The sequence below is a fragment of the Rhipicephalus microplus genome, chromosome X (genome assembly GCF_043290135.1).
Source record: "Rhipicephalus microplus isolate Deutch F79 chromosome X, USDA_Rmic, whole genome shotgun sequence".
Lineage (NCBI taxonomy): Eukaryota > Metazoa > Arthropoda > Arachnida > Ixodida > Ixodidae > Rhipicephalus > Rhipicephalus microplus.
This window is the reverse complement of record NC_134710.1, coordinates 67639063-67663168: the sequence shown is the minus strand read 5'-3', so window position 1 is coordinate 67663168 and position 24106 is coordinate 67639063. Positions and strand designations below refer to the sequence as shown.

The window sequence follows — 24106 nt, the reverse complement described above, 5'->3', positions numbered from 1 at the left end:
TGGTCTAGTTTCCCGAGGTTGAGGGCCCAGGTCGTGCAGGGGACCTGGATCGAGAAATCATCGGCGAGAGAGATCGGCGGCCTTGGGGTGATGGTGACCGGCTGAACCTTCGGCCCTGAACGTTAGTAGGAGCAGGTTGTGGATCATATGGGGTAGAAAAGTGGCGAGAATTGCCTTCAAAGCGACGCCATGTCCCAGTGTTCCAAGATGAATTGGATGTCCAACGATTGCGACAGTAGCGTGCAATGTGGCCGGCGCGAGAGCAGTGAAAGCAGATCGGTCTATCATCCGACGTTCTCCATTCAGCAGGGTTCCGGTAGCGGAAACGGTAGCGTGAAGGGTACACCGGAATCTGGTTAACAGAAGCCGAGCTCTCGGTAGTGTGAACAGCGCAAACAGGTGCGATGCCGAGATTCGCTATTTCTTGGCAAACGACGGCTTGGATGAGGGAGACGGTGGATAGGCAGACGCGCAAACTGGCGAATTATGCGACGGTTCTTGGCGTGCTCGAAGCGCTGACATTCCTTCACAACCACGTCGACGGTGGCGCAATCTTCAACGATCAACAGATTGAAGGCGTCATTGGCAATTCCCTTTAATATGTGAGCGATTTTGTCAGTTTCGCTCATGTTCTCGTCCACCTTTCGACAGAGGCCCAATACGTCCTGTATGCAAGATACATATGATTCTGTCGATGTCTGCACGCGACATTCCAGGTCTTTCCTCGCGGCCTGCTGTCGCCCAAATGGCCTGCTGAATAACTCGACAAGCTTCAGTTTGCAAACGTCCCAGCTGGTCAACTCCGACTCATGCGTCTCATACCAGGTGAGCGCTGTATCCCGCAAGTAAAATACAACGTTGGCCAGCATCAACGTAGGGTCCCACCTATAGTATTCGCTCACGCGCTCGTACAATGCGACCCAATCTTCAACATCCGCCTTGTCCTTGCCTGTGCCCGAGAAGGTTCCGGGGTCTCGTGGAGGCAGAAGAACCAGAGGTGGCAGCTGCTGCTGCTGCTGCTGTTGCTCTTGTGGGTGGGCCTGTTGATCCATTGCAGGAAAATGAAGGTGGCGACCACTCCGAAGTTCAGTGTTGGTTTGCCGGGAAAGCCAGGTAGGCGTACCCAGCACCTCCACCAATAATCTTACAAGGAAACATATATTTGCAGATATTTACGACGATTACACGCAATGACAATGCCTGGCACACTGGCGGGCTGGGACCAGTACCTATCCACTTCGTAGTCCTTTCTTTCAGACAGGGACCCTCTACCGCTTTATGCCCCAATCCCACTACTGCCTTGTGGCAATATTCTTATTAGAGTCCGTAATAGGAATTTTACTGCAATGCGAACACGAAAACAAGCCGAACATTTAGAGAATATCCATTAATTGACGTCTTAGCACAAAACCTTGTCACACTCTAGTTTCATTGCCTGCACAACAATATGTGTGTTGAAGTGACGCATTAGTAAGACAAGCATTGAAAACAGAAGACTCGCTGCAACTGAGAACAAGCTGTTTGAAATTGACTGAATACATAGTGCATTTAATAACTGCCGCAACTCAATATGAATGATGCTCCATCATACTTCATTATTTTAAAAAGCATTAGCACTGAATGGCTTTCTCCTTTCAATTTTAGGGACTTTGGGTTGAACACTTACTCCTGGTTCTTCAAATACTGACGAAAAAAATCTATACTATAACACACATAAAAAGTAAGCTTGTATGAAGGAAATGGGGTCAGTGATCAAGATTAAATTGAAGGGATGCTCATCATCCAAAGATTGGCTTCTGCAGTGACACCCCGCGTTCACTAATTTTCCACCTTATTATGCTGGCAACAGTGATTTGTGATTGATTGATTCGTGGGGTTTAACGTCCCAAAACCACCATATGTATACGAGAGACGCCGTAATGGAGGGCTCCGGAAATTTCGACCACCTGGGGTTCTTTAACGTGCACCCAAATCTGAGTACACGGGCCTACAACATTTCCGCCTCCATTGGAAATACAGCCGCCACAGCCGGGATTTGATCCCACGACCTGCGGGTCAGCAGCCGTGTACCTTAGCCACTAGACCACCGTGACGGGGTGATATGTGGGGTTTAACGTCCCAAAACCACCATATGATTATGAGAGACTCCGTAGTGAAGGACTCCGGAAATTCCGACCACCTGGGGTTCTTTACCGTGCACTGAAATCTGAGCACACGAGCCTACAGCATTTTCGCCTCCATCGAAAATGCAGCCGCTGCAGCCGGGATTCGATACCACGACCTGCGGGTCAGCAGCCAAGTACCTTAGCCACTAGACCGCCGCGGTGGGGCAACAATGATTTGTGGGTGTGCGCATTCGTACTAGTCACAGGGATAGTAAGCGCTTCTGCGAACAGGCCATATGACACAGGACAATTAAGTGGTTAGGGGGTAGGAGTACCAACCTTCCTTTTTTGCGGGGTGGGGGTGTACGGCACCCCCTCCCTTCCCCACAATCCCCATCCCAGGACCAGATATAAGACCGGATCCAGGAAGGACGTGAGGTTCAGCTAGTGCTGAAGACTAAAGCAACTACACTTCAGTTCAGCCTTAACGAAGCCACCACATGGCTCATTAGGTAGTCCGTGAATAGCGAGAAATCTCTGGGGCAGCGCCGCTCAATGCTCTTCAGTGCGCGATTTGCGAAAAAACAGTGGTGACTACTATTCTTAGGATTTTTGTCGTTTGACAGAAACATCCATTGTTTTAATGGCATTTAGAATGGTATTTAGGAAATACGCTGGCTTTCCACCTCCGCGTTGCGTCTGGTTCACAATTAATGCATAACAAATGCTCGAACGTGTGTGAGCAGCAGCTGCACTAATTGTAGCACAATGTGCCTCCTGATAGATTCTACGCGAGCATTAAGGTTTAACCTTATCATAGGCATTCCGAGAAATGTTGCATATTGCAATTAGGAGGCATTTACTTTTTTGTGAAATATCCAATTAACTTTTAGATGGTTGAGTCTCCATTTGTGTGATTACGCCATGTACAGTGTGCAGTGCTGGTAGCTGTTGCTGTTTGGCCACGGTGGCTACATTACAGTACGCGAAGCGACTTATAAATAAAAAAAAACTGTTCTACATGTTATCGCCAATTTCCCAACAAATGAGAGGGTGTTGATGGCATCCTTAACTTTCATCAACAGAGACACATGCGGCAGAACAGAGACTGCTTAGGCTGAATATAATGACAAAAAGCACATCGCTGGCATGGATCGAGTAGAGAGCAACAGTGGCATTATGCAGTGGTGGGAATGCCTTCTAGCATTTTGGAGCAGCCGTTGGAGCAGGCAAAATCTACTTTTGGAGCAGCTATCTCTATGTTTTGAGCATGCATGGGCTTTGAATAACACACAGAGGGGAAGAACATTTAACTTAAATTTAGTTTAATGTAGCTCTGTAATAGAGCATCGAACGCGTTACTTGAAAGTCGCCGGCTCAAATACCGCAAGTGGTAAGTTAGTTTTTCATCCACATTTCTTTCTGCACAATTGCATTACAATTACTTCTAATACCAACCCCTGTTTCCCCTGGCATTATTGTCTGTAAGTTCTCATTATTATTGTGTCTAATAAAGGAGACAGGCCCTTAAATTTACACTTTCCTTCACTGAGTTTACATAAGCACTTAGACAGAAGCTGCAAACCAAGAAAATAAGCACAAAAGAATAACAGATGCAGGATTATACACAGAAGCAGCGACATAAGATAGTGAAGGATATTGACCAGCACGCTAGCTGCAGCATGAAGTTCATAGCAGTGCGCACTCACACACACATGCATGAACACAGACACCTTCAAAGCTCATTGCAGTATAACCTTGTTATTACGTACATACATGCCAAGAACCTGCCGCAAACGCGGCTAACTGCACACTAAATGTATCCATTAACCACTAAGCGCAAATTCCACTGAGAGAACAGGAGTAGAAGGGCAGGGGAGAGGGAGACAAAGCACTGAGAACAGAATCACTCGATCTGCCACTGGTATGCGGCACGCTCTCAAAGAGCAGGTGAGAGGAGGATAAGGGGACCATGTGATCGAAACATTCCAAGCCCTGGCATATTCTCTGAGGAGCAGCAGCAAAGTACACCTGAAATTGGCCAGTCGCTTTTTCATTACCCTAATACATAGTATATTTGTGCAACGACGCATTTGGCAGACGTGCAGCTGTCATCGTCGCCACCTGTAAAAAACAGCAGGACAGTGGTACAGTGTTCTGGAAGGTTGCAACAGTGCTTTCAAACTACACATAAATGCTACCATTGCCGCCACACTCGTCGGCTGAAGAAAAATTCGGAGACTGCGACGTTCAAAGGCCACGTGACTCGTCGTACTGCGCCTACTCCGCTTTTCAGGCGAGAGCTCTACAAAGTGCTCCTGGCTGCTTTCAGCGCAGCAAAAGCGCTCTCGCTCTACCAATGGATGACAGTGCTCCTGCACCTGTTCGACCACTGAAACATGCCGGCTCTGAAGAGAGCACTTTCAGAGTGCTTTTGAGTGCGCCTGCCTGCTCTCCCAGTGAAATTCGCCATAAGCACATAAGCGTGCGCAGGGTTCCCTTTTGGGGAGAGAGGTTCGTCGCAGTGCCCCCCCTCCTATCATGTCAATGAATGACCTGTATGTCTATGTACAGACTAGGACTATGAGGGCTGGCTTTGCGCCCTCCTGCCCCCCCCCCCCCCCCCCCTTGTGCACGCCTACGACGAAGTACGAATTTCTTTACGTGCCCCATCACCGCTCAAGAAGGAATAAATACAATGCCACAGCCAATATTATCTAATGCGATTTGATTGATATGTGGGGTTTAATGTCCCCAAACCACCATATGATTATGAGAGACGCCGTAGTGGGGGGCTCCGGAAATTTCGACCACCTGGGGTTCTTTAACGTGCACCCAAATCTGAGCACATGGGCCTACAACATTTCCGCTTCCATCGTAAATGCAGCCGCCACAGCCGCGACCTGTGGGTCAGCAGCCGAGTACCGTAGCCACTAGACCACCACGGCGGGCAATATTGCCTAATGTGCCCACCACGAAGCCATTTCATTGCTTTTGCCAATGCTCAGAAACGACTGGCATTGTCGCATGACAGTCCAATAGCACATGATGGCGACACCAAAGAGCATTCTGAAACTACTGCAGGGTCCAAGATAAGCAGGCAATGCAGCGACTGATATAGTGACAAAACGGACATAATTGTCAGTCCGCGATAAATGTGTGCCATGATCTGCTACTTAGCAAAAGCTGACAGTTTTCTTTAGACGTGATACAGTCGCAGGGAGCCGATCGTCTACTGGCTAGTTGCTTGCAGCGCTTTGCCTACTTGGCGTACGCACCATGCTGAGCCACTTGTGCCCACACCGCTTCAGACTGTGCACAGATGTGGCGAGAAGTCTGTTGCGTTAACGCGATGATGCGAGCTTTCTGAAAGCGATGCTCTAACGGTCCTGGCACTGGACGGAGGCGTGTTTGGGCTGTCACCTCATCAAAGCGTATTCTACGCTTGCCGTCTCTGTGCTCGTTATCTAAAAAGCTAAACTCTGCAAGAATTAGCTCCTTTTGTTTCTGTAAAGCGTTGACGCTGAGCACAGTCTCGTACATTGACTGAGGTGGCAACGATCGGCGCCTCAGCGCTCTCAGGTAGTCACCGGCTATCAAAGGTGTGCAGTAGGCTTAAGGCAGCGCTACGCCAAACACTCATGCTTTTTGTCTGCAATAGGTGATACTGGCGTGCGTTTTGGTAGTCGCCACATCGCCTTCGTTCTTTGCGAATAGTTATCAGAGACGGCACCGCTGCAATCGTGCTGAACTCACAAATAATTATTCAGCCAATTCCATGCTTTTGCAGCAGTGAAGCAATACGCAAATGCTGCAAGGTACAAGACAGCAACAATCACGTAATAACTGCTCACGAAGCATGCTGTCAACTTTACTTGTGGTTCCAAAGCTACGTTGTGGTGCAGAAATGGCTCAAATTAGACAGAAAAGACCATTTTAGAGCAGTATGGCGCAGTAATTTCTAATTGGCACAGGTTGGCACAATTGGTGCAGGTTTTTCACCACTGCAATATGGAAAAAAAAAACTTGGGTGATCTCACTTTATAGAAATTGGTATAACACAAAAGTCAAATGACTCTTTACAGAGGTAGTTTAGCGTTCAATCTGCATAGTTTCGCCACAATGGCGAAGGAATTAATTGTATAGCAACAAATGGCAATGTCACATGAAGAATGGCCAGCAGATCGAAACTTCTAGTACACCGCTTGAGCATACAAAGATTGAGCCCGAACAAACGACTGTCACAATTCTTTCTTTGTGTGTGAGCAGTACACTCCTTTTATAAACATGGGCACAGCAGTGAGCAAATTGACGTTCATGTTTTTTTGTACTGTAATTTTAAAGCAAGCTTGCGGTGGAAGCTCAGTATGTACAAAGTGCACTAATCCAGAGATAAGTGCACGTGCAAGTGAGCCACAACGCTAGAGAACATGTACTATACACACTTTAACCGCGCCATGTGGAGGCACGTGCTACAAGCGACGCAGGGGCTGGCGCAGTGCAATGACCTTGAGAGCGTGCGTGCCCAGCGAGCTAGCCGTGCCATCTAGCTATGAATGACAAAAACGCACTGAAGTTGCCGAGTTCTGAGAACTGTCAGCGGTACATTGTGTATATAAATGGCTTGTTGCTAACGCGTTGGATAAGGTTCGTTGTGTGGCTTAGTGAATAGCGTTGCACGCTGAGGAGTGAGAGGTAGCTGGTTCGACGCCCTTGCTTCAAAACGTTTCCTTCCCATTTTTTTTCTTTGCAATCTCTGTTAATATACATTTTAAGTCATATTGTGACAGAAATACATCAGTAGAGCCTTGGTGGACTCTGGCATAAAACACTTTAGTCTTGAAAAACTTCTGCAGTGCTTGTGGCGATGGAGAATATTTTTGGGTCCCAAAAGGTTGGATCCTGCGTAAACAGGTGGACCAGAAACTCAGGGGCAGTTGGCGTAAGTTGTACTCGAATGTGCGCAGGAAGGATACCAAAGAAGCGAAAAGGATAGTTGAGCCTAAAATCAACCAGCAAACATGTAAAGCCAGAGAAGCCAAGGCAGCCACACAAGAATAAAAATGTCTTCAATGTTGAAAAATAAAATGAAATATAAAAAAGTTATAAAACACAGTATAAAAAACTATTAAATATCCATGTGCCATAGGTAGCTTACCTCCTTAATTGAAAGAGAAAGGTATGTTAGGATCAACTGTCCTTTTTGCTTCTTTGTTATATCAGGGGTGCACTTTGTGGTTTCCAAATTTTCAACTGCGCACTAATACCTTTGGTTGATTGAACCTTAATTGGCAAGCAATAGTCATGTTGTTTTTCATCACTTTTTTTCATCATGTTATCCTTCTACTGCTTTGATGTGTGCTTTGAAAAAGGCTTTGCGTTCAAAGAAATAAATCAGTTACGAGTTTAGCGCTGTGTCTGTGTAATTTTTTTGTCTGTTTCACCATTTTTGCGCAGGTAAATGTATCTTCTGTACATATACTACAGTTCACACTTTGACATCTGAATAACTGAGGAGCATTTAAATATTAAAATGGAATAAATTACCTCATGCAACATAGAACATGTTGCCAGATCCATGTACAAAGTTGCATTTGATTAAAGAGAGAAGTGGGATATCACACTTCTTTCTCTGATCAAATGTGTTTATGAATGCAAACATGGTGACATTGGCCAAATAATTGATTAGAACAAATGTTTGAATGTCATTACATTAAAAAATCTAATATGCTGGACTCCTCCCTAATAAAACCTCTTCCTCCCATTATCCCCCCCCCCTTCCACCCCACCCCATAAAAGAAGCGTATTTGACAGGTTTGATTATAGTGGCTTCTTGAATAGAAGTTGAATGGTATTAAATATGTTAGTATTTAAAATTCTAAATATTCCCACGTCCCTACCACAAATATAAATCAGTTACGATTGGTCTAACTGTTAATTTTTTGTTCACTGTAACTGCTTTTTCTAAACCAGGCAAGCTAAAATATCCGGTTCCACGCAACACTATGTTGCACTGTTACCGAGAATAAACACAAAGATGTTGTGCACCTTGGCAATGCAAACTCTTTATAAAAAAAAACAACTGTGGCAGTGAGAGGGCAGTCGACTCTCTTTACCAACGACCACTCTTTTTCTTCTTCTTTTTTTGTGCAGGCAATGGTCTTTGTTGCCTAGGGCCTTGCTGCGATGACTGCTGCGCTCCGGGTGACAACTGCGCTGCAGATACCGCAGGACTTGGCAGTGGTGTTGTTCTTTGTGCCATGTCCCTAGGAAAACAGAAAGAAGTATGGCACCAATGAAGACAAAGGCTGTGCAGTTACAGTATATCAATGAAAAAGTGACAGGCGCAGGTCCCGCATAAGCACTGCACAATAGTGGCAAGTGCATAGGTTAAGTCCACATATCATTGTTCTACAATGATATGCCGACCACGGGAAGTTCATAATGTAACTTGCAATGTGTGGCTGTTCACATGAAACAAGCTAAGGATATCATCTTTATTTATATCTTACAGGAGCTTTTTTAACTTTCACGTGACATGACATCTAGTGCAATAATGGCTGACGGGCTTTCTAGCCCAGCTCTGTGAATTGGTGAATCAGTATTCTCTGGTGGATCAGTAATACCCTTTTATATGTACACTTTTACTTGATAGGTAGTGAAGAGCTCTATGGCTGTGAGGAAATTTCTGTGAGGAACTAATAGCATCAAAAGTACCAAATGTTACAGCAATGAAATTGAAAATGCTGAACCCTACATGCAAGACTGCTAAACTTTAACTATTCAGTGCACAACTGAAAATGAGATAGATAGAGGTGGGGGAAATTTGCATCTGACATAACTAATGATGATGATGATGATATATGGCGTTTTTTGGCGCAAGGGCCATTTGATGGCCAAAGAGCGCCAGTTCATGGGATAAGGAATGTGGACGATGATAGTGATTAGCGGCTGTATAAGGGCCATAAAATTTCTCGCGGTAAGGCGGGTAAAAACATACAAGTAGTAAAATCATGACCATGCCGTGAAAGGTGTGTGGTGCGAATAGGTGATGAAAGTTGGTGATAATAAAAGACGATGGTGGATATGTATGGCATTAGCACAAGTGCCTCACTCGTTCATACCCTTGCGTCCAAGGGCCGTGAGGCAAGTGCTTTCTTGTGTAGCCATCGCAGCGAAAACCTCTCAGAAGAGGTCGTGCTACGGAATGCCCGGGTATATGATATGAAAACTATGAATTTCTTTTAAAAACGCTAGCAATGATTTATAACTAAAAAGCGGTTCCCTACCGACTAACATTGCAGGGTGTAAAGGTATATGTTGTCAGTAGGGTAATGGAAAGTTTTCTTAGAGCGTCCAATTGTTTGCACTGAATTAAAATGTGAAGGACTGTTAATCCTTCACCACATCTGTCACACAATGGTGGATCCCCACCGGACAAAAGATGTGTGTGTGTCGTGTATGTGTGTCCTATCCTGAGTCTTGTAAGTATTACCTCTGTATGACGCGATTTCGATACGGGCAGCCAATGACCAAGGTGTGGCTTAACAATGCGTAGTTTGTTTTGTGTGTGTGTATCCCACTTGCTCTGCCAGTAGTCCCTGAGATTTCGTTTGAGAGACGGCTTAAGATCAAGGGCCGGGATCGATAAAGGTGTAATGGCGGTGCTTTCGTGGGCGGATGCAGCAAGCTGATCCGCCATCATGTTGCCTTGAATCTCACGGTGCCCTGGCACCCAGCACACAACAACATGTCGGTTGAGTGTGTAGAGTGTGCATAAAATGGAGTAAAGTGAAACGAGGACAGGGTTTTTTGCTTTTTAAGACTTTGCAGAGCCGTTACCACACTGAGGGAGTCTGTATAAATTACTGCTTTTTGTATTTGTGATTGTTTTATGTGTTAAGCTGCCACGAGTATCGCGTAAGCTTCCGCTGTGAAGGTACTTGTGCCTGGATGTAGAGGGCCAGCATCCGAAAAGGAAGGGCCAACAGCAGCATAGGACACAGAGGAGTTGGACTTAGAGGCATCTGTAAAAAACTCAGGACGTGTGTATTTGTGTTGAAGTTCCAAGAAGTATGTTCGAATATGGGCAATAGGCGCATGTTTAGTAACTTCTAGGAAAGACACATCGCAATCTATAGTCTGCCACTGCCACGGTGGCGGGTATGCTACAGGAGCCATTAAACTGTGTTCGAGTGACACTCCAGTGTCCTCAGCTAGACCCTTCAGGCGAACTGAGAAGGGCTGCCTCATTGAAGGCCTGTTTTGGAAAAGAACGGAGCTCGACAAGTCATTAATAGTAGAGTATGAGGGGTGCCTCTTGTCTGCCTTCACCTTAAGGAAATATACAAAGGACATGTAGGTTCTTTGCAGATGAAGCGACCACTCATTTGACTCAACGTAAAGGCTTTCTACGGGGCTGGTGCGAAAAGCACCCGTAGAAAGGCGGATGCCCGAATGGTGCACGGGATCCAGCATCTTCAAAGCACTTTGAGTCGCAGACTGATAAACAATGGCCCCATAATCTAAGCGGGTGCGAATTAGGCTTCTATACAGGTTCATGAGGCATTTCCTGTCACTACCCCACGTAGTACGTGACAACACTTTTATAACATTCATGGCTTTTAAACATTTTGTTTTTAAATACTTTATGTGGGGTACGAAGGTCAACTTGTTGTCCACGATTAAGCCTAAGAATTTATGCTCGGCTTGGACGGACAGACGTTGCCCGTTCAGTCGAATGTCAGGTTCCGAGTGCATGCCTCTCTTTCGAGAGAACAAGACACACATGCTTTTTTGTGGGTTAAGTCGAAATCCGTTTTCATCTGCCCATTTGGAGACCTTATTTAAACCCAGCTGAACCTGCCGCTCACACATGGCCAAGTTGCATGACTTGAAGCCAAGCTGAGCGTCGTCGACATATGTACAATAGAACATATTGCGGGGAATGGACAAGTGCAAAGAATTCATTTTAATAATAAAAAGTGTGCAACTAAGCACACCACCTTGTGGCACGCCTGTTTCCTGGACAAATGTTTGAGAGAGCACACTGCCCAGACGGACACGGAATGTCCGGTTTGACAGGTAACTTTCGATTATATGAAACATTCTTCCGCGCACGCCAAGGTGTGACAGGTCTCTTAGAATTCCGAAACGCCATGTTGTATCATAAGCCTTTTCGATATCGAGGAACACATAGAGAAAATATTGTTTATGGACGAAGGCGTCTCTGATCTGTGCCTCGATACGAACAAGGTGGTCTGTGGTGGATCTACTTTCTCGAAACCCGCACTGAAATGGGTCGAGCAAATTATTTGTTTCAAGAAAATGTACAAGTCGGCAGTTTATCATTTTTTCGAAGACTTTGCACAAGCAGCTTGTAAGTGCTATAGGCCTATAACTCGAGGGTAAAGAAGGGTCCTTGCCCTCTTTCAAAATGGGAATAACAATAGCCTCTTTCCAGGCGGTAGGAATAGTGCCAGAAGACCAAATAGCATTGTACAAACAAAGTAGGGTTTTTCGGGTTTCGTTTGGTAGGTTTTTACACATTTCATACATCACACGGTCAGAACCTGGGGCAGAAGTACTGCAGGAGTTTAGAGATGTTCGGAGCTCAGCTAGACTGAAAGCTTGGTTATATGCCTCGTATCTAGTGGATTTGTGTTCGAGTTTCTGCTTTTCTATTCTTGTTCTGTATTTTTGGAAAGTGTCAGTATAGTGGGACGAGCTGCATACCTGTTCGAAGTGTGCACCGAGGAAGTTTGCCTGATCTTCTAAGGTATCACCCTGAGTGTTTACGAGTGGAAGTGCGTGTACTTGTTTTCCTGCTATCCTACCGACCATGTTCCATACTTTAGCCTCCTGTGTGTATGAATTAACCCCTGATAAAAACTTCTGCCAGCTTTCTCTTCTGGCCTGCCGACGCGTTCTCCTGCCTTGAGACTTTATTTTCTTGAAGGTTTTAAGATTTTCGGCTGTCGGTGAGTTACGAAGCAGCCTCCAAGCTCTGTTTTGCTGTTTGCGCGCATTTCGGCCTTCATCGTTCCACCATGGCACACATCGTTTTCCAGGGTGTCCATTTGTTTGTGGGATGCATTTTGTTGCAGCATCAATCAAAAACGCTGTGAAGTAGTTCACAGCAACATCAATGTTCAAAGTACAGATGTCATTCCAACCTAGACAAGCGATAGTATAAAACTGTTCCCAGTCGGCTCTGTTTATGAGCCACTTGGGAACACGTGGTGGACACTCAGTTACTGTAGTTGTGCTCAAAACTACGGGGAAGTGGTCACTTCCGTACAGATTACTGACGACTTTCTACTGGAGTAGAGGCACAAGAGATGGAGATACTATGCTCAGGTCTATAGAGGAGTAGGGGTTATTAGCGAGGTTATAATAGGTTGGTTCTTTTCGATTTAGGAGACACGCGCTCGATGAGATAAGGAACTGTTCGATCAGTCGACCTCGCGCGTCATACCGAGAGTCACCCCATAGCCTGCTATGCGCATTAAAGTCTCCAAGGAGAACATAAGGTTCCGGAAGTTGATCAACTAAAGAGTGTAAATCACGTTTTTGCAGCTGATAGCTAGGAGGAATGTAAATAGTGCAGATTGTCATCAGTTTATCAAAAAGAACCGCTCGAACAGCCACTGCCTCAAGGGATGTTTGTAGTTGTAAGTGTGTGCATGCAGTTCCTTGTTTCATATGATGGCAACACCTCCGGATGATGTCATGGCATCATCACGGTCCTTTCGAAAAATAACGTGTTTACGAAGAAAATTTGTGTGTTTTGAATTAAGGTGTGTTTCTTGTACACACAGCACTTTTGGTGTGTGTTCGTGTAAGAGTTCTTGGATGTCGTCAAGGTTTCTGAGAAGGCCCCTGACGTTCCATTGTATAATGTGAGTGTTCATGGTGAATGTAAAATAATGCTGTGTGTACGAAAAGCGAGTGGCTGTTTAGACGGGGAGTTTGAGTTCACTTAACAGGGCCATCACCAGGCCCTGTTATTTGCTTTTTTGTTTTCTTGGCGCGCTCCAAGGAGCCACGCCGCTCTTTCGGCACCAAGGGTGCCGACGTATCCATTGCCTCCTCGGAGGCACTGGATGCCCGCACGTGCGGGCTGTTAGTTCGGATTTTAGGCCTCGCCTGGTGAGGGGAGGCCTTGAGACCCGAAGACTCTGGAGTCTCCGGCCTCTGTTTGGGAGCAGGCGGTGTAGCCTGGGCTACAGCCGCCTTGGGGGCACAGGTGCCACAACCGCCGGCTCGGTATGCGCGGGCCGAAGGTGTGGCGAGGGCTGGTGCGGCGGTGCCCCCTGACGTGCCACATCAGCGTATGTAGGTCCATAGAATGGAGCGACTCTTCGCCGTGCTTCCTTAAACGTAATGTTCTTCATCACCTTCAATGTAATTATTTCTTTTTCTTTATTCCAGTATGTGCAGGAGCGTGAATATGCGGCATGGTTTCCTTCGCAGTTTACACAGTGTGGCGGTTGTTTGCAGTTCTCAGACACGTGGCCTAAAACTCCACATTGTGCGCAAGTCTGGCGACCACGACAGGTTTTAGAGCCATGGCCATACCTCTGGCATTGGAAGCAACGACGAGGGTTTGGTATATACGGTCTGATAGATGTCTTTGTGTACCCTGTTTGTATGGAATCTGGTAGTTTACTGGATGCAAACGTGAGTATCAAGTGTTTCGTTGGTATTTCCTTATTATCTTTTCTGATGATAATTCTCTGTACATTATTGACATTTTGGCTCTTCCACCCCTCCAAAAGTTCAGTTTCGGTGAGTTCAAGTAAGTCTGCATCAGATACTACTCCGCGAGTGATGTTCATGGATCTGTGTGGTGTTATGGTGATCGGCACGTCACCAAACGTTGCGAGGCTGTCTAGCTTTACATATTGTGCTTTGTCCCGAATTTCGAGAAGAAGGTCTCCGCTAGCCATTTTGGTTACTTTGTATCCAGCCCCGAGAGTTTCATTAAGACACCTGGCAACTACGAAAGGAGATACGGTCCTGGCTTGCTTTCCGGTTTTTTCACAGTGAATGACGTGGAAGTGGGGAAAAGTTTCTATTGGCTGGTTGAAGAAGTTTATGTCGTCGGTGCGTACCCGCTTTAGGCCGGTATGATCAGACAGTTGAGGGAATGCTCCATGCATGCCGGTCTTATTTTTGTTCGGCAGCGTTGGCGGCCACCCACCACGGAGCCCAACGAGGGGACGCTACAAGTTTACAGATGCTGAAAACTGCAGACGCCAGCCGTACAACGCCACTATAACCCAATGCGCCTAGACCAAGGTAGGCTATTTGCACAGGGTTAACCCTAGCCGCCAGGAAGTTTGGAAGTAATCGGAAGAGAGTAGAAGACAGGAGAGATAAACAGTAAGAGATAAAGACGAAGATGTAGGGAGAGAGAGATAGGAAAAGGCGACTGCCGATTTCCCCTGGGTGGGTCAGCCCAGGGGTGCCGTCTACGTGAAGCCGAGGCCAAAGGGGTGTGTTGCCTCTTCCGGGGGGCCTTAAAGGTCCAATCACCCAGCGTCAGCTCAACCCCCAGGATCCCCTTTTCCCCGGACACGGCAAAGCCACGCACGGCTAGGCGTGGGAGGGAGCCGAAACTCCCCCGTTAGCTCGGGTCCGTGGTGTCGCTACACACCAAACGCCTACTTGCGCAGGCGCCCCTGCGGGGGCTAAGGTGTTGAGAGCATGTTATCCAGCTAACCATGAAAACTGTCAACAAGCTGGAGAGATGGTTGTGGGAGCCTCCTGCCCCTCACGACATGCCGAATCAAACCCTCTCTCCTTTCCTGTTCCTCCCCATCTTTTACCAACTTTTCTCCCCCATCCTCTTCCTTAAAAATGCTAAGTCGTGCTCCACTTCAAGGGCTACAGAGGTAGAGTCTGTTTCTTGCCTCATTTCTTCCACCTCAACAGAACATTATAGAGGATCTGGCACACATACTGTAGCTAAAGCTACAGTCCTCTAACACTATAATATTATTTGCTTAACACTTGTAGTGACATGTATCCCAAAGGAGTAGGGCCACTAGCGTGGGTCCGGTTTTAGTGAGCCGTAGGGCACGCGGTAACCATCGCCGTGGTGAGAACACGATACTGCTCAAGGTTGCAACACTTTATTGTCTGTGGCAACACCAAAACGTAGTACAGCCCGTTGCAAAGGCGCGGCGGGAAAGCAAATGGGCTTATCCATGCCACGGGCGAGAAGTACTACACAGGGTGCCGCGAGCACGTCTCCATGGTAAAAGTGATTCACGGAGATACCGGGACCAAGGCCCAGTTGCTCAAGCGAGTGCAAAGGCGCTCGCGTTGGCTTCGGAGAAATACAGGTCAGCGTAGCTCGGCCACGCACTAGGACACCATACCGCCCTTCGGCCGAGCGTTTGCAAAGGGGCAACAAAAGGTGAGCGTTCGCCTCGGGTGCGAGGCGCCATCAGCGAAGTTCGACGAGCCCCAAACAACTGGAGTCGACGGACAGAAAAAGGAATGCGTGCTCACCGTAAGCTGCCCGAAGAAATCTGACTCGCGACACACGCGCGCGAAACCTCTCGGGAGACCTTGCGCGCGACGCCACAGTCGACATCCGCTACCGCGTGAGAGGGGTTAAACATCACTTCTCGCTCTCCCAGCGCAACAGACAGCAGAGGAGGGGAGTCATGCTGGGACATGAGAACGGCAGAAAAGGCAGTAAAGCCCACACTAAGGGGGCGGGCTAGCCTCAATTCCCACACACTATACTATTCACAATATAATATTGCAAAAGGCTGCACCTGTATCAGACAGGTGCACTCAAACCTCATTACAACAAAGTTGCATCTTACACAAAAATAAGATTCGCTAAATCCAAAAAATCCTTATGGAGGGTTATTTCTAGAAATATATTTATTGCAAAAATACTTTTATTTACTTTACTATAACCAATATTTAGTTATATCCAGGTTTGTAATGTAGAGGTTTGAGTGTAGTTCTGCGATTCTGGCACAAGTAATTATCAAATAAATAACCAGGCAGTTTAAAAAGAAGCATCATCAAAGAATGCCATCACATGCTGCCCATTATTCTGGCCAAAAATACAATTCTGTATCGTCCAATCCAACAGCCTCATGATTCACTAAGAAGGCATCTTCTTAAATGTCAGCCAAGAGCTGTGCCTAGTACACAACTTACAAGGCAAGCCACAGACACTTCAATTAGTAGTTTTACATCGCTGTCTGTATATCTGCAAACACCATACAGTGATGCTACTGGTTAAGGCTGCTTTGGAGCAGCTTTTGGTGCAGGCGAAAATGCACTTTGTAGCAGCAAGACGGGCTTTCGGAGCAGATATTGCTAGAATCAATTTAAATACACATACTGTGGTCATGACACATGACTGATGACTCTACCATATGCTTCAAGCTTTTCAAGCATAATAAGTAAAAGAAAAAATTATACCACCACAGCTAATCTGACCGTTCATAAAGGTTGAGAGCCATGATTGATTGATTGATATGTGGGGTTTAACGTCCCAAAACCACTATATGATTATGAGAGACGCCGTAGTGGAGGGCTCCGGAAATTTAGACCACCTGGGGTTCTTTAACGTGCACCCAAATCTGAGCACACGGGCCTACAACATTTCCGCCTCCATCGGAAATGCAGCCGCCGCAGCCGGGATTCGAACCCGCGCCCTGCGGGTCAGCAGCCGAGTACCTTAGCCACTAGACCACCGCGGCGGGGCAAGGTTGAGAGCCAAGCTTCCCTGTACTTCACCCTACGTTATAATGATAACCTGACCATATTCAGCAGACAAAGCCAATAATTAAGTTTAAAATTCATAGGAGTGAAGATGACTGCCTATTTTTCAGACGTGTTCAAATTCGAACGCTTTCGCAACAGCTTCACAAGCCTAAAGAACGTCCATGTATAAACATGTGTAAAGTTTTGGATGCTAAAACTCTTCAGCATCCGATTTTTCGAACTTTCAGACAACATTACCCGAGGTACCCACCTCTGTTACATCTATTTCTTCGTAGGCTTGAAGGAGCGCGTTCGCGAGTCATTTAACGTTGCAGCAATGCCCAAAGTCGGCTTTGCCACAATGAATAACCGTATAGGGTGAAGCAAATACAGTAAAATCTCATTAACTTAAACTTGGTTATTTCAAAATCCCGCTTAATTTGAAGTATTTTCGTGGTCCCGTATTTTGCTATGTAAGTTTGAGTAGATAATTAGAAGCGGCGGCCAACACCAGTTTGGTTAATTCCTTGGGTGCCATGTGCCAATTCAAGATCAAATTTCACCGAAAATCTGCGGAAATGACGGTCCTTAATAGCCATAAGGCAATGCAAAATAGTGATATTAATGAGTGGCAGCTGAAGCACTTTAGTCTCACAACTTCCAGTGCGAAAAAAAAGAAAAAAAAAACTCTCGTGGTAAACCAAAATGTGCTTCACTGCAATGCAGCGTTGACACGCGGGCAGCATATCGCATGTTTCTCGCAACATCAGCGGGTCATGGTTTTTACTCATTCTTTCTGGGATTGTAAAGAAATTAACAATGGATAGTTTGGCGGAATTCGCGATGTATACGAACCTCCGATTGCCGGTTGCTCCAGCAATTTGCGCCTTGCCCCTGCTGGCGGAGTTCTTGCCAGCAACACCTACTTCAAAAACTAAGTTCGAAAGTTTCAAAGATATTTTTTTTCAGCCAAAACACGTTGCAAGTTTCGTCATACTGGCCATTATTAAATTCCTAATTATACCAGAGAGAATGTGCGAATGGTCGCATCATGACGTGCTGGTGCATCGCGGAGCAGGCGACATACTGCCCGCGTGTCATTACTGTGTTGCAGTGAAGATGTCTTGTTTTCAGCAGGCGCACACTTCAGTTCATCATGCCAGCGTTTTTTTTTTTTTTTTTTTTTTTTTTTCAGTGGCAGCAGCGAGGCCCATCATTGCCCTGTGTTCGCGGCAAAATTAAGACCAGGTATTGCTGGAAAACATAACCCTTGGAGCTGTAAGCTAGCCGGCACAGCAAATGACAAGCCCTGATAACTTTGAATAGTTTTAAGTTCCTGGCATCCCACTTCTTATACGTTCTGTTAATACGAAGATTTTTCGCGGCCCCAGTGACATTGAATTAAGAAGCGGCCAGCAGCACAGCACATTTAGGTAATGTCTAAATAGATAAACACCGAAAAGCTCGAAGGCGTGATGGCGGCAACACGGCAAATGTGCCAGTAAGTTAGAAGGGTGGCAGCTTGGGCTAGTTGGTATGGCATGACAATAGTTATAGCGCGAGAACAAAACGACGACACAGAGATAAGAAGGACAAGAAGACAAGTGTCTTTCGTGTCCTTCTTGTCTGTGTCGTCGTTTTGTTCTCGCACTATAACTATCGTCGTGCCAGTAAGACTTGATCCCTTTATAATAAGCATTTTTACCCAACTGCTTGTTAGTGCATGCGGCGCAGTTTTAAGTGTACTGCACGCTTTTGTTCACCCACGCACGCTGACGTCCACACTCTTTCTGTGTGTGGAGATGGCTAACTATGCCGCACAGACGCAGTACCTTCACGAATGAAATCATCTCGCCATTGCTGCACTCGTTTGCGATCAGGAATCATGACAAACATGTGTGTACAATGCAAAAGCGCCCCGGTAGGAACGGCATCAGCTGTGTTCGTGACGTGCAACAGACAACTAGTTCCGCATCGTCATTTCTACATGCGATAAAGCTGTTTTTACTCCATGCTTTTGGTATTGGTGGCAATCATCATGAGACGTAAATTTGCATATGCAGCTTGACAAGTAGTTAAGTGGGGTTTGCGGAAGTTCCCAAATGTATTTATGAGAGCCTAGACGTGCACCAGAATGCCTGATAATTAATAACACTGGGAGGAATTGAAGCTATTTCAGACACGGCTGTGGAGGTTTGACTTGAACGGAATAAAAAAAAGCATGAATCAGTTTTTTTTTAATTCTTTTTTTCAGACGATTTTGCGGTCCCAAGGATGTCCAAAAAATCAGGCATAAACTGCATCCTAACAGGAATATTAAGCCCAGCTTGGCTTGGTTTGGCTTGGGTTGCGTCCGACGCAGGTGCACCACGATGTCGCTTCACACTGTTACAGATATGCAACGCTTTTATGCAGGGAACTTGAACCAAGGTACATGTAGTAAAAAAAAAAAATAGGATGCTAAACAAACACATGCAGCCTATATGCAACACTCACCCTTCGGATGTTGACCCAACTGCGCCTTGCGTACCCTTACCTGAAAGAGAACATTTTTAAATATCCAAACATTGCAAAATATGGCAAGTTGATACATTTCAAATGACTAATTACAATTTGCATGGATAAGTCTGGCCATATTTTGACAATTTTGTTGTCTTCAGAACTACTATTAAGAACTATTGATACAGTTCGTTTGGGGTGAACTGTTTATACTGTAAGACACTCCTACCTGCTCTGTGAACTTTGTGACATAGTTTCTGACCTTTTTTTTTATATTTCAATTCATTTGTTAGCAACATACGCCTACAGCTCTGATAATAGTTATGAGTCATGTATCACAGCCCTCACTTTTGATGGAAACAAGAAAGTCTGGGAAATGCATCGGAGTATCAGTACTTTTCTAATACTATTCTATGATGCAAGCTTCCAGCATGTGGACATGGCAAGGCTAATTAACCAGTGGCTGATACACTTCTTTTAATATTTGAAGCTGTCATGCAAACAGTGGTGGTCCAGCCAGTTTAGGATTTTGAGCAATATCAGGAGCAGGAAAGAAGCTATTTTAAGCAGATTTGGAGCAGACGGTACTGTCTTTAACAGCAAGTTTGGAGCTGAAAAATTTCCGCATTGAAGCAGGTTTATAGGACACAAAATGGAATTTCAGATCACTCCGAGCAGTCCAGCAATACATCTGCAACTATTTAGTACATATTCTTACTACTGCGCAAACAGGAAACGCTGCTGTATCACAAAACTTGGAGACAAGACCAAATGTCGGACCCTGTAGCTGTTAACATAAGATGTCGTATGCTGGCTTCACTGCACAACACAAGATATGCTTTGCGGCGAAGCATTAGTGCTAAGGCGAGAAGCAGGTGTCAACACATTGCTTGCCAGAGGTCCTCGAGAGGGGAATGAGGAGGCCTCCATATATGCCTCCCACCCCATAAACTACCATTACCTCTCACATCCGCTGTCGAAGGTGTTCTCAAACTGGGTTCCACGAAGAGAAAATTATGGTTGTTCAAACATGCTTTACAGCATCGTATTAAAATTGTGACCCTAAAGTACACTTACATTAACACAGTCAACGTCCAATTTCCCGTACCCTCGAGGGACCGCAAAAACATTTAAAAAAACCGAGCAGTCCAAAAGAATGAACGAAAGCGAAGACGCATTTTTCAATAGGTATTGTTCGCTGACAGCATGGAGGAAGAAAAGCTGAGAAGAGGCCTTCTTAATGCGCGCTGCAGAGCGAGAAGTGTGGCGGAAGTCATGCTTTTGCAAGGGGGCTGTGGGGCAATGTGAGCTCGCCGGCGTCTCGTGCACCAGCGAGAGGGAGACGCCGGGCAGCGAGATTACAAAGGTGAGCCGCCGGGCAGGCTGGCACCCGTTGCGAATGTGCGAGCCGCTGTAGCGTGCCCACAATTGAAAGAAGGAGTCCTCTACTCTTCCCTACGTCCGGCTTCACAAAATGTGACGTAATGGCCTCTCCTCAGTTTATTCCTTCCTCCATGGCTGACAGAGAGGGTCACGGAAGGAGTACAGGGTTGTCATTGCAATTCAGCAAAGGCATCATTTGGGTGGCTTTGAAAAGACCCGAAAGAAAGAAAAGAAAGAAAATCCGATGTGGCCGGTGCTACCGCATTTGTAAACACTTCGGCGCCAAGAAAAAAGGGCACTTAATTTTATTTGCACCGCGTCCCACATGTTCCCAATGATGTCTGCCTCAATTTCAGATAACGTCGTGCAGTCACTGTCCACTGATGACAGTGGCAGTGCTCGCATCAACTCCGAGCTCGTTGGCTGTGTAGGCGTTGCCTCTTCGATCTCTGTGTCGTAGTCATCAAAATCCTCCACAACTTGACCAATGATTTCGTCATCGGCCAATTCTGCACATATCTCGATGTCTTTGTCAGTGTCGGCGAAGCCCTCAATCAAGTGTTATCCCGGCTGTAATCGAAACACCGACAACGTGCAGATCGTCAACGGCAACGTTCGTGGCGGGCGGAAGTGCATCGCACACGCTGTCCAATCTGAACGACACGGCTGTCTCAGCGTCCAGTACGAAGCTCACGTGGTGAAAACGGTTCCAGATGGTCTGTTGCGTAACCGCCTCCCTAGAGCCCGCAAACTTACGACAGCCAAAGATAGGTCAACAAATGTTTATATAGTCGAGCCCACATATAACGGCCCCACTTAGAACGAAATTTTGCTTAAAACGAACAATATTCGCGCGACCGCGAAAATATACATTGTTTAAATGACAAAATCGCACTTACAACGAACGTTTCTGAGCGCCGCTGATCGGTTACAGTGAACCGGGTCGGCGCTCTGCTGACTTTCCGGGAAACTACTTTCGACTACAGATGAGGCATGGGCTAGGTGCTCATAGATTCTTATTGTTAAACGCTGACCCCTCCTCCACGCCCCTCTAGTTCCGCTCTTCCTGATCGCTCTTTGTTACGCACCCTTCCGTCCTTTGTCCTCCAGCTATTCTGAGCACCCCGCACCGCCAGACACGGCCCGTGTTTTCACACTGCCACCCATCTTTCGAAGACCAGTCGGCCATCTCCCGCTTTTGATCGATGGTACTGTCGTTGAAGTCGCCGGCCTGGATTGATCAGACCATTTGCCAACATCGTCTGTATCCGATCCTATACGTCTTGTCTTATCGCATCGTTCTAGTGCACGCGCATTCTTTTGCACACGTGCGAAAGCATAAAAACGGCTGTTAGTTTGTGCAGAAGGAATCGTGAAATATCAAAGTCGGTGAGGCCACGAAAACCCGCTGGCGTAACAACGCAATTCTTTGACTACGGCCGCCGATTCTTTGAACACCGTCGTTCGCGCCGATCCTGGCGGCCGTGCTTAGACCTCTGCAGGCGTCTGCGCGCAAGTTGCATGTTTCACGGACCTTTCAAGCAAAATAAGTGACTTTTGAAAGAGGAAAAGGAAAAAATAAGCGCAGTTCCGTTACTGCCTCTCTCTCAATGGAGGGCACCTCCACAGTTTTGCACAGGGAATGGGGGTAAGGGGGGATTAAAAAGGATAGGGAGGAATCAAAGGTATAGAGATAGAGAGAGGAGCAGGAAGAGAGAGAGGCGCAGAGACAGCCACATAAGGAGAAGGTAGGAAAGACGGACACCGTCGCAGAAATCCGTGGACGGGGCACCACTCAGTGAGAACTCTTGTCGGGGTCAGGAGATGATGTAGGGCGAGCAAGTCGGCCAGAGCTGCGCTGCAAGCTGCCCGACCTGCCTTCTTCCTGGATGTTTTGGTTTTCAAGGTCGCCTTCCCGCCGTATCCTTCCCTGTCTTCACTCTATCACAACTCCTTGCCCTTCTCTCGCAAATCGGCTCTCCTCTCTTGACACAACTCCTTCGCCCGTCTTCACCGCTCCGCGACCCCAGCCATGCTGACTTGAAGTTTTGTTTTCCGACTATAAACGAGCCCAGAGCTGTACCACGCGTTCTGGCATGTGTGTTGTGTGTGCACGTCTTGCTCGGTTTCGGTACACTGTACTCTCGGTGTGTGCGTGTCGTCAGGAAGGTAGACGGGCGTGTTAATTCGGAAAAAGCCTTGCACGCTTTTTGCTGCCGCTCAACAAAATGTCGAAAGTGTGACCACTTGGCGTAATCTGTGCGTTAGGTGCCGCATTGCGGAGCGCTTGCTCATAGCTGTTGACCACCTGGCAGCCGACCTGGCAGAGCGAGTGGGACATCAGTTGCGATAGTTTAATTACGGCCGATGATGATGCCAACACCGTGGGACTGTGCACGGATTAGGGCATTGTGAATTAAGTACGCGGCAAGAGCGATTTGGGGGAATCGAATTGCGAGAACAACGAAACTTTGGAGCCAGTGCCTCATACAGCTTACGCCACGGGCCTCGGCGAAGAGCACGCTGCTGTTTGAAATAAACTTGAGACAGCCCTTATCGCTTCTGCTCTTCGAAACACGTGGATCACGGACTTTTTTGGGCAAAAAATATTGTGTTTTCACTCGTAACTATTTTAAAAGCTTTGTTTCATTTACTACAAACTTCGAGATACAGCGAATGAATTCCGTGTCAGGCTCAGGTTCGTAATATGGGGGCTTGACTGTAGATACTTTTTCACTTTCTGAACTCCCCGCTTCACCTACGGGGAACAGGCAGCCGGCTGCAGTTCCCACTACAGCGGCACTGCAGTAGAATTTTGTGCCAAGCAAACGAGGTTCATCTGCTACAGCTAGGTGCGGTGTTGCCAGTGTGCAGCATTTACACAATGATTACAGGCTACGGAAGAACCCTGCACCACAACGTCTTGTTATAGGCATGAGGAGTCCAACTTCAGGCCTTGATGCCCGATCTGAGTCTTCCAGAGTTCTCGGTAAAAAATAATAGTTCGCGTGAGCGTGGTGATAGGTGTGCACTTGCCGATTCAAGTCATTTTGCCACCCTTTAACTTCTGGTTTTTTCATGTTATAGAATTAACATTTGGAGCTCCGTTGTATTAGCTACGTCTCAACGAAGCCTCGGTACAAGCTGTGACTCATATGGTTCCATTAGTTATTTAGAAGCTGTTCTCTTGAGTCTTGACATAGGAATCTTTGACACTGTGCACATTAATTTTGAGCAGGAATAAGCACCTCGGTGGGCCGTACCCTAAAGGAAGTTGAAACTATCCCTTTGCTGTGATTATGAGCGTCGTTTAAAATCCTTCTGAAATGATGCCATTCCTCTGTTCAGGTGACATAAGCCATTGAACTTTATTCTTT

The 24106-nt window shown here is 46.5% G+C and overlaps 1 protein-coding gene across 1 annotated transcript in view; it reads right to left on the bottom strand.

Moving 5' to 3' along the window:
• Positions 1-8145: 8145 nt before the first annotated feature.
• Srp72 (signal recognition particle 72) overlaps positions 8146-24106 on the bottom strand; it is an 80727-nt gene continuing 64766 nt past the window's right edge. Inside the window, exons 16-17 of the mRNA XM_037426947.2 lie at positions 19344-19383; positions 8146-8371 (exon numbers count right to left, since the gene is read on the bottom strand). Coding sequence (XP_037282844.1) covers positions 8218-8371; positions 19344-19383 — 194 coding nt within the window. The 3' untranslated portion in view covers positions 8146-8217. The remainder of the gene's footprint in view (positions 8372-19343; positions 19384-24106) is intronic.